This window comes from Prenolepis imparis, unplaced genomic scaffold (assembly GCF_030444845.1).
Source record: "Prenolepis imparis isolate NDT839.2.m4 unplaced genomic scaffold, iyPreImpa1.0 SCAF_11, whole genome shotgun sequence".
NCBI classification, from domain to species: domain Eukaryota; kingdom Metazoa; phylum Arthropoda; class Insecta; order Hymenoptera; family Formicidae; genus Prenolepis; species Prenolepis imparis.
Window position 1 is genome coordinate 4,165,787 of NW_028141169.1, and position 15,109 is coordinate 4,180,895.

The following is a 15,109-nucleotide window of genomic DNA, read 5'->3' on the forward strand; positions in this document are numbered from 1 at the left end:
TATTCTATAATAAAGTATTTTAACATTAATAACTATAGATAAATCGTCTTATGTTAAAAACCAATGATATCTTTTTTTTCCTAATAAGAGCAATAGCTGAGAGGAATAAAATATTCAATGCAAAATGAGAAAATTTATATATCAATGTGCACTGTATGAAAGGTATCCAAAGCTTTTTCATTTAAATACAATAATACATTATTCATAATTTCTACATTGACTAATTTCATCTAAAAATAAAAACACAAAAAAAATATATTACAAACTATAGAAATATGTATTGTGTATATGTATCATCAAGTATGCATATATTCTAAGAAAATAGAATGATTTAAATATGAAATGGGGGAAATATATATATGTATATATATAAACTTACTTTGTTCTCCGTTATGGTTATACCAGGCAAATCAATCCTATGCAGTGTACATAATCCTAATTCCAAACCTCCAACTATTAACATTTGCTTATGTAAGCATTCAAAAAATATTTCTATGTGATTATGGTCAAGGATTATATTATCATCATCTTGATTTGTAATAATGCTGCAAATTAACAAGTAATATTTAAAATATATGGCATAGAGTATATATTACAATTAATCTTCTAGATGTTTTTGTATAATTAAATATATATATATATTAATACTGTGTATATACATACGCTAATAATATCTTCCTTAGATCTGCACTTTGAAATTTAACTGTAATAGTATCCGTTACTGGTAATTCTGGTACTGTATACATCATTTTAACTTCACCAGAAACTACAGGCTCCTCTTTGTTAGTCATAATTATAATAGGAATAAGCCAACTCAAATCATACTCTTTTGCTGGTAACGCAATTATCAAACAGTCAAACATACGAATAATTGTAGCATGGACTGCAGCTATACAAGTATTAGTACCACTGCATAACAGAAGAGGTAATCTTGTGAGATTTTCTATATTTGGTTCAGCCTGTGTTATTCTCCAGGATAATAATATTCCTTGATAAAGAGATTTCTCTTTCTCCTGATCGCTAATTTTGGCTAGAACTTCAATCTAAAAAATTCACAAATCTTATTATTCTTCAACTATATTTGAGTAATTTAATAAAAATGTCATTAAATAAAAGAGATTTGTAACTGATGTTTCTCTATTAACCTTAATTGCTGGATGATTTTCATGATTTGTTCTAGGTACAATATCTTCCATAATAGAAAACTTTGCATCGTAAGTTACATCTTCACGTGACAAAGTGCTTGCAATTTCTTCTCTCAGCTTCTTCGAATACAATTTGAAATGAATATCATCTTGTCGAAGATCGAATAAAGCAGATACAGCATAAATATTCCATGTTTTGCGAACTAAACCTGCAAAGATGATTTATTTATAACATTCAAAATATAAAAAAATTATAGCATTTAAACATATAAATAAACGTGACAGAATATAAGCACAGGAGATTGTTCATTCATAATTAAAATAATATTTTGATGATTAATTGTCAAAGTTGAGAGAAATTTTTGCGACATTGAATCGCAATTTTTACTAACTGTACATTCAATTTTAAATCTCTTTTTTTCAAATGTAAAATATAGCGCGTATATACCTTCCAATCCTGAAACATCCTCTTCGTCGACTGGTATAGTAGTTAAATTAAATCGTTGTCGTTGCCGCATCTGCGGTGTCCGCGGTGTGTACATTATGCTGCTAGGCCTAGGATTTTCTCCAGTGTGATTCATTAAACGAAAAAATATAGAAAATTATTCACCAAACAACGAAACCAATAAACAATACGAAGAACGCGTAATTGTGTGCTATTCTTTAAAAGGGTTTGACAGTGGTTATAAACACAAACTTCACGAGCGCGCCAAACACATGGCATGGATTACTTTAATATATGATCGGCTACTACAATCCATAATTTGCCCATGAATTTAATACATAATAAATAATTCATCTGAACGTAAATCGGAAAAAAACGAAACGAAAAAACAGCAGCTAGTACTTCTTGTATCACTTTTTTTTCTCTTTTTTTTATCAATACGTCATACATATACATATACATATATATATGAATGAAAGAGTATGTCGCACATACAGCTGATTAATCGACCATCGACCGAACATTCGTCAAGTAGAGTAGTATATTTTTGAGTCCACGTTCATTTTTTAGTCCACGCAATCTGCCAATCACATTCGCATCTATTTTTTTTCTTCGCTTTTACTTGGTGCTCCGATCGATGCGGATGCGAACGTCGATTGTGTTTACGTTGCGCTCGCGTTCCTGTCTCCCGCGCAAAAAGCCGACCGAAGTTTTCGCGGAGGTTATAAGGGGAGTAACAGTTCCGTCGTCTTCAGGGACGTAGATAACACTTGTTATCGTATCCCGGATGAGCGTGAGCGTGCGATTATGGCGATAATAAAAGTTACATTCCCATCGGACGGTGAACCTGGGAAAATATTGAAGTGGAGAGTACGTTCGGACACGATGGTCGCGGCGGGTAGGGTATTGTTGTTGTACCAAAGTACGACGCCGGGCGACGAGGATGTTGCGGAACCCGAGAGAAAGCTGCGAGCCACAAGTTTCGGCCGCGTCAAGCAAATTCTCGCCAAGGAGGGTGACGTCATCCAGCCTGGGTATGAGACGTATACTGTCAACTGTCACTTTACGTTGGAAAATTGATCAAATTCGTATATCTAAATGTATTTCGAAATAAAAGATATATAAGAAATATATTTTACGCTTAACTCACTGTTTTTTAAATAACGATTTAATAAATGTAATAAATTATATTTCCAAAGTAATTCAAAATATCAATATACTTGCATTTTGCGATATCTGCATAGTCTGTTAGTGTTCCAGGGAAGAGATAGCTCTATTGGAAGGATGTACGCATCCTACTGTGATGATAGACTTGTGTGCAGAGTGTGGAGCAGATTTAAGGGTACATGAAACTGGGAACGATGGTAATACAGCTGGAATATCGCAAGCCAGTGTGCCTATGGTGCACAGCATACCAGAGTTAAAAGTATGTCCTGAATTAGCTGAGAAAATTGGAAAAGAAGATGAGCAACGTCTTTTGAAGGATCGAAAATTAGTACTACTTGTGGATCTTGATCAGACAATAGTTCATACCACAAATGATAATATTCCACCTAATTTGAAAGTAAATGAATATTTCATTGTATTGAGATATAAACCTCCAAAAATGTCAATATTATTGCAAATTAAATACATCTCTATGTTTTTTAAGGATGTTTTCCACTTTCAATTATATGGACCAACCTCCCCATGGTATCATACTAGATTAAGACCAAACACTCGACATTTCCTCTCAGAGATGAGTCGTTTGTACGAATTACATATTTGCACTTTTGGAGCAAGGATTTATGCACACACTGTTGCATCATTACTAGATAAAGATGGAGTTCTATTCTCTCACAGGATACTTTCTAGAGATGAATGTTTTGATCCAGCATCAAAAACTGCAAATCTCAAGTAAGTTTGTAAATTATTCTCTCTTAGATATTCTTTCATTGTGTATGATATTAAATTTATAGGCATAGAGTTTCATTTCTTCTATTGTGTTTTATTTATTGTAGAGCTTTGTTTCCATGTGGCGACGATTTAGTATGTATCATAGATGATAGAGAAGATGTATGGCAAGGATGTGGAAATCTAGTTCAGGTTAAACCATATCACTTTTTCCGTCACACCGGTGATATTAATGCACCACCGGGATTGGAAAAGGGTGACACTTTGCATTCATCTGAGCCCACAAATATAAATGAATCAGATGTAAATGATTTGCAAAATAAGGACAACAAGAATGGAATGCCTGAATCATTAAGTGAAGTCGGAGAGTTGTCGTCAGACACTTTACCAGTGGAAGAAATAAATCATGAAAAAACTGAACAAGATGAGAAAATTGAAGATAAAATTAAAGAAACAAAGAACGGAAATACTAAAGTGAATATTGAAGAAGATGCAGATTCCAATGTTCAGTCTAATATTGTAAAAGAGGATGATAAGATAAATGAAGAAATAGTAGAAGCTGCATTATCTGCAGAAACAGAAAAGGATTATAATCAAGAGACGTCAAAGCAGGAAAGTAATATAATAGACGAAGATGACGATGATTACCTATTATACTTGGAAGATATTCTTCGGAGAATTCATACTGAATTTTATGCTACATTGGATCAAGGGAATGGGCGAAAATCTCTCCGGGATATAATTCCGCGGGTACGTTCACAAGTGCTAAAAGGATTGTGTTTAACTTTCAGTGGTTTGATACCCACTCATCAAAAGCTTCACCAAAGCCGCGTATATAAAGTCGCGAGAGCATTTGGAGCGGAAGTGACTCAGGTAAGAAACTTGATCGTATTATTTTTCATCTCTTACTGTATTTCTATAAATAACGATAATTTAATAATTAATTATTAATAATTAATAATATTTTATCAGGATTTGACGGAAAAAACCTCGCATTTAGTTGCCATAAGAAAGGGTACAGCTAAAGCGAACACAGCCAGAAAAGACGCAAATATAAAAATCATAAATCCAGAATGGTTGTGGACGTGCGCGGAACGCTGGGAACGTGTAGATGAACGTCTATTTCCTCTCACTTCACAGGTATAGATACCGTAATTTTGCAATGTTGATTCAGATTATTTAAGCACCTTTGCATTTTTCAAGATTGCTGTTTTAAATGTATATAATGTCTCAACATTAATAATAAACATGAAGTATCGTAGGCTCGCGGATCAAGAATACCACCGCCACACTGCAGTAGCCCCGACCGTGTCGAAGACCTAGAAAGCGATAATACAAGTTCCTTCGCTATTTCTATCAATCCATTAATGTCACTCACTCAGGAGGAAATCGAATTTATGGATAAGGAAGTAAATGAGGATATGGAAGAACAAGATATGGTTTTTGAAGATGCGGATGACGCGGAAGAATGTGAAACGAAAATACATTATCGAAGTTCCGATTCTGAGGATTCTCTAAATGGTAAAGACATTCTATATTATTAATTGACAGAATTATATCTAAAAAAACATACACATATATAAATATACACATATACATATTAGAAAGAATACATACTAAAAATTATAAATAAATACATTTTTCTACATTTTTTCGTAAATTATAAATCATTTAAAATATGTTTGCAAAAAATAATATCTCTCGAATGTGATTTTATTATCATACGATTAAACAATGTTTTTCTTTTTATGCAGATGAATTGCATATGTCAAAAAGAAAGAAGAGAAAGATTTACAATGGCAACTCTGATAAAAGTTCTTCGGAAGATAAGGATGAAAAATGTGACAGTGATGATGATGATATAGATATAGAAGATTATGATAATAATGATAATGATGATGACGATGACGACGATCTTGTTACACGTTTTAGAAGAGGACAGGATTTACCTGATGATTTAGATCTTGGTGAAGATTCAATAGATGACCTTGAAGGAGATAATGAAGATGATCGAGAATGGAACGCATTGGGTGCTGCACTTGAAAGAGAGTTTCTCTCTGAGTGATGACTTTGAATATTAGTATTCTGGTTATTGGATGATTCTCTTTCACTCAGGATGTCTTGTGTTATTTATAAATTTCAAGTTCGATAGTTGAAGCAGGGTTATTGATAATAATAAATGTTATGATAATAATAAATTATTTGTGTACTCTGATTTAATCAGAGCAAGATATAAAAACATTAAATATTTGAAGAAAGTAAGTTAAAATAACTATATAAAGCAAAAATAGAACAAATGGAAAGATTCTCTCTATGTTGAATAATTTCTATGTATTGAACTTTCAAATTATGCATACAGATCTATATGTATACAAATGTGTATGGAAATGTACATGTATACAAATAATGTACATGACGTCAGTCATATCCTTACACAACAGGCAAGAATAAATTTCAGAGATAAGAATAAATAATTTTATTCTTCGGAAAAAAGTGATTTATGTAAATGACAACTGGCATAGCATTGTAAATAATATATTTGAACATATTTGTGAAATATTTCCTCTCGTGCATAAAGAATTATATAATACAATTTTATTGTAACAAAAAATACTAGCGAATAAAACTTATTTTCTTTAATATTTTTAGAGCTATCACATTAATATTGATAAGCATAAATAAATAAGCTTTTTTAATCAAAATTTTAGCATGTATTAGAGAAAATTGAAAAATAAAAATCTGTAGTAAATGAATAGTTGCACAATAATATACATACGTACATACACAATTTTTGTTGAATATTTATAATTTATTAATAATATTCTTTTTGGAGCTATACAAGTATTATTTTAGTATACTGTATCTGGTTGTGGATTATTAGGATCATCATAGTATTTCAAATACATTTTCTTATGAGTAAAATCTCTTACACCTTCTAGCCTTCCTCTTCTTGGTGCTTTTGAATAATCAAAAGCTGAGTCTCTTTTACCAAATAATTTGTTCTTTTCTTCTATATCCTCCCTAAATTTACAAAAGATTAAATTAAAATATGACTTTTCGCATTACCTTATAAATAATACTGCGGATTTATTTCTTTCTAAAACTTTTAATAGTCCACATTACCTATATTGACTTGCGACAATTTTCTTTCCTGTAACTGGATCTGTTATGTCACCTAGAGGATATATCACTTCGATAACCTGCAATATGATTCTATTGTAAATACCCAAAAATTCATATAACATCAAATTCTAATTTCATGCGTAATCTTCCTCAAAACTCCATTATGACAATAATTAAAAATTATTGCTACCACAACATACATACTTCGTGTGTAATCAGACGTGTTAATTTGCTTGGTAATTCTTTGATCAAAATTACATCGCCGGTTTTGCACAGCTTCTGCGGATCATTGGCATAAATAATGCTGTGCTTCTTGTAATACTATATAATAGATAAGAGAAACATAACCTCAATTAACAAATAATTTAAACAAGTGATTAAAGTATGATATATTCACATGTACTAACCATATGAACGAAATCGTTGAATTCCAATTGTGATATTCTCACTTTGGCGGCATTTTGCTTGGACGAAGGTACACATGTTCCGAGAAAATATCGCAATGCGGTTTTACTCGCGCGTGCTACTCCGCCAGCCATTTTTAAATACAATCATCTGTTTCGTTTTCTTTAATTATAGTAGTAGGTAGGTTATGCACACAACATACAGCCATTAGTGAATGGAAGTATATATGTATGTCACATGAATGTAGTACCGTCAGTAATTTTAGCAATATATATTGGAACAGCTGGTCATTCTGAATATGTTATAACATGTGTAGAAATCTATTTTTTCAGCTACACCGTTATTCCTCTTTATACTTTAATTGTTTTATCTCAAATATTTATTTGTTTCTCATCTTAAGAAAAGTGTTAAAAAAATGTATATAAATAGATCGATGAAAAAAACAGATAAAAAGAATTTTTATATATAGAGCGTACTAACGAATACATAATATATGTAAGAATACTTTGATATAGTTTAGAGAAATTAAAAAACTCGATACTGTAAAGAGGTGTGATATTTTCAAGATAGTATCTTTTTCTAGAAAATGATCTAAAAATATATATATGTATTGTTACAAAATATGCCATTTTCTCAAACTGTTTAATATTTATTGCATTTTTACTATCTAGACTTTTGTATTGCTGTGCAATATATAACATATAAAATAAAATAATACCGAAATATTTATTTACATCCAAAATCCACTTCTTGTTTTATTACTCCTTTTATATTCTAACAAAAATAAGAGAGGCAAAATAAAAATTTTTATTTATATTCGAAGAGAGTGACACTAGAAGTATGATTATATTGCGGTATATATATATATATATATATATATATATATATATGTATATATATATAATTAAATAAAAATATATATAATATTCTATAATATTTATAAAAATATTTATATCGATATTATATCGCAAAATACATATAAGCACACTATAAATATAAAAATTATTTCATAAAAAAGACTGATAATATCTTTCTATCTAATTAAAATAATAAACGATGAGACCGGTTTGCATTTTTATAAAAAAAATTTATATTTATTTGATTGATACGATTATGATGTATTTATGATGTATTTATGATGTACTTATTATGTATTTATGATATATTTTCTATATCGATACGAATAAGTGATCTATATATATTTTTAACAACAATGCACAAAATATATTTGCAACTTATAATATGTAAATATAAAATTTTTTAATCAAATTTATTAGCAAAACAATAAAATTATTTTATCAATGTACTACTGAAATATTCATATAATTAATATTTAACTAGTTTAAGAATATTAAATATCGACACTTTCCCGCCGCGAACCTCACACGACGAAGATTTATATTACATTTATTAAACCAAAAATTCGAAAGCTCGTGTGCTCCTTGGTACCAAAATATTCTGCAGATATTGAACTATCAAAATATACATAAGATAAATTTTTGGTTCGTCTTAAAATATTAAAATATGACACAATGTCGCCGCGGACCTTATACGGCGAACAATTAGATTACATATGTTATACCAAAAAGTTGGTAGGCTGGTATACTGATGGTACCATCAAAATGTACAGACAATGTACTGTTGAAATATATAAAAGATTAATTTTTGGCGCGTTTTAATTTATTGAAAATTAAAATTTTTAAGCCGCGGATCCCATACGGCGCACAATTATATTACGTGTGTTATACCAAAAAGTTTGTACGCTGATATGCTGATGGTACCATCAAAATGTACACACAATGTACTGTTGAAATATTTAAAAGATTAATTTTTGGCGCGTTTTAATATATTGAAAATTAAAATTTTTAAGCCGCGGATCCCATACGGCGCACAATTATATTACGTGTGTTATACCAAAAAGTTTGTAGGCTGGTATACTGATGGTACCATCAAAATGTACAGACAATGTACTGTTGAAATATATAAAAGATTAATTTTTGGCGCGTTTTAAAATATTGAAAATTAAAATATTAAAGCCGCGGACTCCATACGCCGCAAGTTATATTACGTATATTAGATCAAAAAGTTTGTAGGCTGGTATACTGATGGTACCATCAAAATGTACACTCAATGTACTGTTGAAATATTTAAAAGATTAATTTTTGGCGCGTTTTAAAATATTGAAAATTAAAATATTAAAGCCGCGGACTCCATACGCCGCAAGTTATATTACGTATATTAGATCAAAAAGTTTGTAGGCTGGTATACTGATGGTACCATCAAAATGTACACTCAATGTACTGTTGAAATATTTAAAAGATTAATTTTTGGCTCGTTCTAATATTGAAAATTAAAATTTTTAAGTCGCGGATCCCATACGGCGCACAATTATATTACGTGTGTTATACCAAAAAGTTTGTAGGCTGGTATACTGATGGTATCATAAAAATGTACCGACAATGTACTGTTGAAATATATAAAAGATTAATTTTTGGCGCGTTTTAATATATTGAAAATTAAAATTTTTAAGCCGCGGATCCCATACGACGCACAATTATATTACGTGTGTTATAACAAAAAGTTTGTAGGCTGGTATACTGATGGTACCATCAAAATGTACAGACAATGTACTATTGAAATATATAAAAGATTAATTTTTGGCGCGTTTTAAAATATTGAAAATTAAAATATTAAAGCCGCGGACCCCATACGCCGCAAGTTATATTACGTATATTAGATCAAAAAATTTGTACGCTGATATGCTGATGGTACCATCAAAATATACACTCAATGTACTGTTGAAATATTTAAAAGATTAATTTTTGGCTCGTTTTAATATATTGAAAATTAAAATTTTTAAGCCGCGGATCTCATACGGCGCACAATTATATTACGTGTGTTATACCAAAAAGTTTGTAGGCTGGTATACTGATGGTACCATTAAAATGTACACTCAATGTACTGTTGAAATATTTAAAAGATTAATTTTTGGCTCGTTCTAATATATTGAAAATTAAAATTTTTAAGCCGCGGATTCCATACGGCGCACAATTATATTACGTGTGTTATACCAAAAAGTTTGTAGGCTGGTATACTGATGGTACCATCAAAATGTACAGACAATGTACTATTGAAATATATAAAAGATTAATTTTTGGCGCGTTTTAAAATATTGAAAATTAAAATTTTTAAGCCGCGGATCTCATACGGCGCACAATTATATTACGTGTGTTTTCCTTTCTAAAAAAGGCATGTTATTGACATTGTTGTCGCTTTTCCGCGATGCTGATTGGCTCTCTGTCGATTCGCGTTGTGTGTTATATTCGTAGCATCGAAAGGCTGTCATCACGAGGGTTAGCAGTTAGCAGTTTGACAGTTAGTCCAAAATAAAATAAAATAAAATAATAATATGTTTTAAATAATATGTTATAATACTTTAAACTTGATTAATATTTTTGACATTCGCCTTATGTGTTATATTTGTAGCATGAAGAGGCTGTCATCGTGAGGGTTAGCAGTTAGCAGTTTGACAGTTAGTCCAAAATAAAATTAAATAAAATAATGACATGTTTTGAATAATATGTTATAATACTTTAAATTTTGATTAATATTTTTGCGGAAAAGAGGCAACAATACTTGCGAGAATCGACTTAATATGTCTTTTTTAGAAAAAGACTAGAATAACACAAGCGCGCGTTATGCCATTCCTCGATTTTATTAAAAAAAGTATGATGTATTTATATAAAGTTTGTTTAAACTTTATTAATATTTTTTTACAGAAATCAGATGATTAAAGCATTAAATTGCCAATTAAATTTTAAAATAAAAATATGTTATAAAAATTAAAATAATATATAATTCTTTAAACTCGATTAATATTTTTTGACAGAAATCAGCTGATAGCTGTTATAAATATTAATCGAGTTTAAGGAATTATATATTACATTATTTAAAACATATTATTTTAAATGTTATAACATATTCTTATTTTAAAAATTAATTAGCAAATTAACGTTTTAATCAGCTGATTTCTGTAACAAAAATATTAATCGAGGATAAGATATTACAACATATTATTTACAATATATTGCTATTTTAATTTTTATAACATATTACTATTTTAAAATTTAATTACCTTACTATATTAATATTTCTAATATATTTATTTAATTAAGAAGTAGTATATTTATTAAGTTAAGAATAGAAGTGAGACATGAATACAAATTTACAATTAAGGATTCGTAGATATAATTTTTAAAACAAAAATTATTTTCTTAATTAGAGTCACAAATATATTTCGTCGGACACTTTTCGATAATCTTGATATAATTCGAATTCCGAATGCGCAGTAGAAATGAGTTTCGACATATATTACCGCGATATATGCATGCAGTCACGCATAATTCGTAATAATTTGCAGACAATGTACTGTTAAAATGTATATAAGATTAATTTTTTGCACGTTTTGAAATATCGATTATTAAAATTTTTAAGCCGCAAATCCCATACGGCGCAGATTTATATAACGCATATTAGACCAAAAAGGTAGTACGCTGGTATGCTTATGGTACAAAGATAATCTGCAAACAATACACTATTGAAATATATATACGATGAATTTTTGGCTCGCCCTAAAATATTAGAAATCGATATTTTCTTACAGTTGACCCTATGCGACGCAATCTTATTCTTTGTATAACAAGTTAAAACATTTGTACGCTGGTGTCTGTTTGGTACCAAATGATTCTGTAATCAATGTACTATTAAAATGTATAATCGATGAAATTTTGGCTCGTCTTAAAATATTAGAAATTGATACATTTTTGCCGCTGACCCTATGCGACGCATCCCTATTTTATGTATATTATATTAAAAAATTTGTACGCTGGTGTCTGCATGGTACCAAAAGATTCTGTAATCAATGTACTATTAAAATGTATAATCGATGAATTTTTGGCTCGTCTTACAATATTGGAAATCGATACTTTTTGCCGCTGATCCTGTGCGAAGCATCTTTATTTTATGTTTACCAAATTAAAAAATTTGTATGCTGGTGTCTGCATGGTGCCAAAAGATTCTCTAATCAATGTACTATTAAAATGTATAATCGATGAATTTTTGGCTCGTCTTAAATTATTAGAAATCGATACTTTTTTACCGCTGACCCTAAGCGACGCAACCTTATTTTATGAATAGTAAGTTAAAAAATTTGTACGCTGGTGACTGTTTGGTACCAAATGATTCTGTAACCAATATACTATTAAAATGCATAATCGATGAATTTTTGGCTCGTCTTAAAATATTAGAAATTAATATTTTTTTGACGCGGACCCTGTGCGACGCATACTTATTTATGATTATCGTATTAAAAAATTTGTACGCTGGTGTCTGCATGGTACCAAAAGATTCTGTAATCAATGTACTATTAAAATGTATAATCGATGAATTTTTGGCTCGTCTCAAAATATTAGAAATTGATACTTTTTTGACGCGGACCCTGTACGACGCATCCTTATTTTATTTTTATCATATTAAAAAATTTGTACGCTGGTGTCTGCATAGTACCAAAAGATTCTGTAATCAATGTGCTATTAAAATGTATAATAGATGAATTTTTGGCTCGTCTTAAATTATTAGAAATCGATACTTTTTTACCGCTGACCCTATGCGACGCAAACAAATTTTATGAATATAAAGTTAAAAAATTTGTACGCTGGTGTCTGCATGGTACCAAAAGATTCTGTAATCAATGTGCTATTAAAATGTATAATCGATTAATTTTTGGCTCGTCTTAAAATATTAGAAATCGATACTTTTTTACCGCTGACCCTATGCGACGCAACCTTATTTTATGAATATCAAGTTAAAAAATTTGTACGCTGGTGTCTGTTTGGTACCAAATGATTTTGGAATCAATGTACTATCAAAATGTATAATCGATGAATTTTTGGCTCGTCTTAAAATATTGGAAATCGATACTTTTTTCCGCTGATCAAGTGCGAAGCATCCTTATTTTATTTTTATGGTATTAAAAAATTTGTACGCTGGTGTCTGCATTGTACCAACAGATTCTGTAATCAATGTATTATTAAAATGTATAATCGATGAATTTTAGGCTCGTCTTAAATTATTAGAAATCGATACTTTTTTACCGCTGACCCTGTACGACGCATCCCTATTTTATGTATATTATATTAAAAAATTTGTACGCTGGTGTCTGTGTGGTACCAAATGATTCTGTAATCAATGTACTATTAAAATGTATAATAGATGAATTTTTGGCTCGTCTTAAAATATTGGAAATCGATACTTTTTACCGCTGATCCTGTGCGACGCATCCTTATTTTATGTTTATCGTATTAAAAAATTTGTACGCTGGTGTCTGCATTGTACCAAAAGATTCTGTAATCAATGTGCTATTAAAATATATAATCGATGAATTTTTGGCTCGTCTTAAAATATTAGAAATCGATACTTTTTTACCGCTGACCCTATGCGACGCAATCTTATTTTATGAATATCAAGTTAAAAAATTTGTACGCTGGTGTGTGTTTGGTACCAAATGATTCTGTAATCAATGTACTATTAAAATGTATAATAGATGAATTTTTGGCTCGTCTTAAAATATTGGAAATCGATACTTTTTACCGCTGATCCTGTGCGACGCATCCTTATTTTATGTTTATCGTATTAAAAAATTTGTACGCTGGTGTCTGCATTGTACCAAAAGATTCTGTAATCAATGTGCTATTAAAATATATAATCGATGAATTTTTGGCTCGTCTTAAAATATTAGAAATCGATACTTTTTTACCGCTGACCCTATGCGACGCAATCTTATTTTATGAATATCAAGTTAAAAAATTTGTACGCTGGTGTGTGTTTGGTACCAAATGATTCTGTAATCAATGTACTATTAAAATATATAATCGATGAATTTTTGGCTCGTCTTAAAATATTAGGAATTAATATTTTTTTGACGCGGACCCTGTGCGACGCATCCTATTTTAAGATTATCGTATTAAAAAATTTGTACGCTGGTGTCTGCATGGTACCAAAAGATTCTGTAATCAATGTGCTATTAAAATGTATTATCGATGAATTTTTGGCTCGTTTTAAAATATTAGAAATCGATACTTTTTTACCGCTGACCCTATGCGACGCAACCTTATTTTATGATTATCAAGTTAAAAAATTTGTACGCTGATGTCTGTGTGGTACCAAATGATTCTGTAATCAATGTACTATTAAAATGTATAATAGATGAATTTTTGGCTCATCTTAAAATATTGGAAATCGATACTTTTTACCGCTGACCCTGTGCAACGCATCCTTATTTTATGTTTATCATATTAAAAAATTTGTACGCTGGTGTCTGCATGGTACCAAAAGATTCTGTAATCAATGTGCTATTAAAATGTATTATCGATGAATTTTTGGCTCGTCTTAAAATATTAGAAATCGATACTTTTTTACCGCTGACCCTATGGGACACAACCTTATTTTATGATTATCAAGTTAAAAATTTTGTACGCTGATGTCTGTGTGGTACCAAATGATTCTGTAATCAATGTACTATTAAAATGTATAATAGATGAATTTTTGGCTCGTCTTAAAATATTGGAAATCGATACTTTTTACCGCTGATCCTGTGCGACGCATCCTTATTTTATGTTTATCGTATTAAAAAATTTGTACGCTGGTGTCTGCATTGTACCAAAAGATTCTGTAATCAATGTATTATTAAAATGTAAAATCGATGAATTTTTGGCTCGTCTTAAAATATTAGAAATCGATACTTTTTTACCGCTGACCCTATGCGACGCAACCTATTTTTATGTATATCAAGTTAAGAAATTTGTACGCTGGTGTCTGTTTGGTACCAAATGATTCTGTAATCAATGTACTATTAAAATGTATAATAGATGAATTTTTGGCTCGTCTTAAAATATTGGAAATCGTTACTTTTTACCGCTGATCCTGTGCGACGCATCCTTATTTTATGTTTATCGTATTAAAAAATTTGTACGCTGGTGTCTGCATGGTACCAAAAGATTCTGTAATCAATGTATTATTAAAATGTATAATCGTTGAATTT

The 15,109-nt window shown here is 30.2% G+C and overlaps 3 protein-coding genes across 5 annotated transcripts; 1 reads left to right on the plus strand and 2 right to left on the minus strand.

Moving 5' to 3' along the window:
* Positions 1–27: 27 nt before the first annotated feature.
* On the minus strand, positions 28–2,093 carry LOC145943299 (centromere protein L). Its single transcript, XM_083050790.1, has 5 exons — positions 1,594–2,093; positions 1,146–1,354; positions 664–1,043; positions 380–545; positions 28–230 (listed from the first exon to the last, which is right to left on the minus strand). Exons 1-5 carry the CDS (start codon positions 1,724–1,726, stop codon positions 135–137), a joined length of 984 nt encoding a protein of 327 aa, XP_082906916.1. The 5' UTR covers positions 1,727–2,093; the 3' UTR covers positions 28–134.
* Positions 2,094–2,117: 24 nt separating this feature from the next.
* Positions 2,118–6,185, plus strand: Fcp1 (RNA polymerase II subunit A C-terminal domain phosphatase Fcp1). Of its 3 annotated transcripts, none has more exons than XM_083050785.1 (7): positions 2,118–2,624; positions 2,851–3,154; positions 3,242–3,486; positions 3,591–4,356; positions 4,456–4,623; positions 4,746–5,004; positions 5,238–6,185. In XM_083050785.1, exons 1-7 carry the CDS (start codon positions 2,398–2,400, stop codon positions 5,546–5,548), a joined length of 2,280 nt encoding a protein of 759 aa, XP_082906911.1. In that variant the 5' UTR covers positions 2,118–2,397; the 3' UTR covers positions 5,549–6,185. The 3 variants fall into 3 exon arrangements, with proteins under 3 accessions (XP_082906911.1, XP_082906913.1, XP_082906914.1); XM_083050787.1 differs by having other exon boundaries at positions 2,484–2,624; positions 2,843–3,154; positions 5,238–6,183; XM_083050788.1 differs by having other exon boundaries at positions 2,499–2,624; positions 2,835–3,154; positions 5,238–6,183.
* Positions 6,186–6,268: 83 nt separating this feature from the next.
* Mrps17 (mitochondrial ribosomal protein S17) lies at positions 6,269–7,205 on the minus strand. The gene is made up of 4 exons (XM_083050792.1): positions 7,014–7,205; positions 6,811–6,927; positions 6,607–6,683; positions 6,269–6,504 (listed from the first exon to the last, which is right to left on the minus strand). Exons 1-4 carry the CDS (start codon positions 7,143–7,145, stop codon positions 6,333–6,335), a joined length of 498 nt encoding a protein of 165 aa, XP_082906918.1. The 5' UTR covers positions 7,146–7,205; the 3' UTR covers positions 6,269–6,332.
* Between the last annotated feature and the right edge of the window lie 7,904 nt (positions 7,206–15,109).

Excerpts from the sequence above, each read along its gene's own strand:
- LOC145943299 (XM_083050790.1), bottom strand. The coding sequence starts at position 1,726 with ATGAATCACACTGGAGAAAATCCTAGGCCTAGCAGCATAATGTACACA. Across the intron at positions 1,044-1,145 it reads AAAATCATCCAGCAATTAAG|ATTGAAGTTCTAGCCAAAAT; the intron begins GTTAATAGAGAA and ends TGAATTTTTTAG. Across the intron at positions 231-379 it reads TAACCATAACGGAGAACAAA|ATGAAATTAGTCAATGTAGA; the intron begins GTAAGTTTATAT and ends TTTTATTTTTAG.
- Fcp1 (XM_083050785.1), top strand. The coding sequence starts at position 2,398 with ATGGCGATAATAAAAGTTACATTCCCATCGGACGGTGAACCTGGGAAA. Across the intron at positions 3,487-3,590 it reads TCAAAAACTGCAAATCTCAA|AGCTTTGTTTCCATGTGGCG; the intron begins GTAAGTTTGTAA and ends TATTTATTGTAG. Across the intron at positions 4,357-4,455 it reads TTGGAGCGGAAGTGACTCAG|GATTTGACGGAAAAAACCTC; the intron begins GTAAGAAACTTG and ends ATATTTTATCAG.
- Mrps17 (XM_083050792.1), bottom strand. The coding sequence starts at position 7,145 with ATGGCTGGCGGAGTAGCACGCGCGAGTAAAACCGCATTGCGATATTTT. Across the intron at positions 6,684-6,810 it reads CACGTCTGATTACACACGAA|GTTATCGAAGTGATATATCC; the intron begins GTATGTATGTTG and ends ATCATATTGCAG. Across the intron at positions 6,505-6,606 it reads ATTGTCGCAAGTCAATATAG|GGAGGATATAGAAGAAAAGA; the intron begins GTAATGTGGACT and ends TTGTAAATTTAG.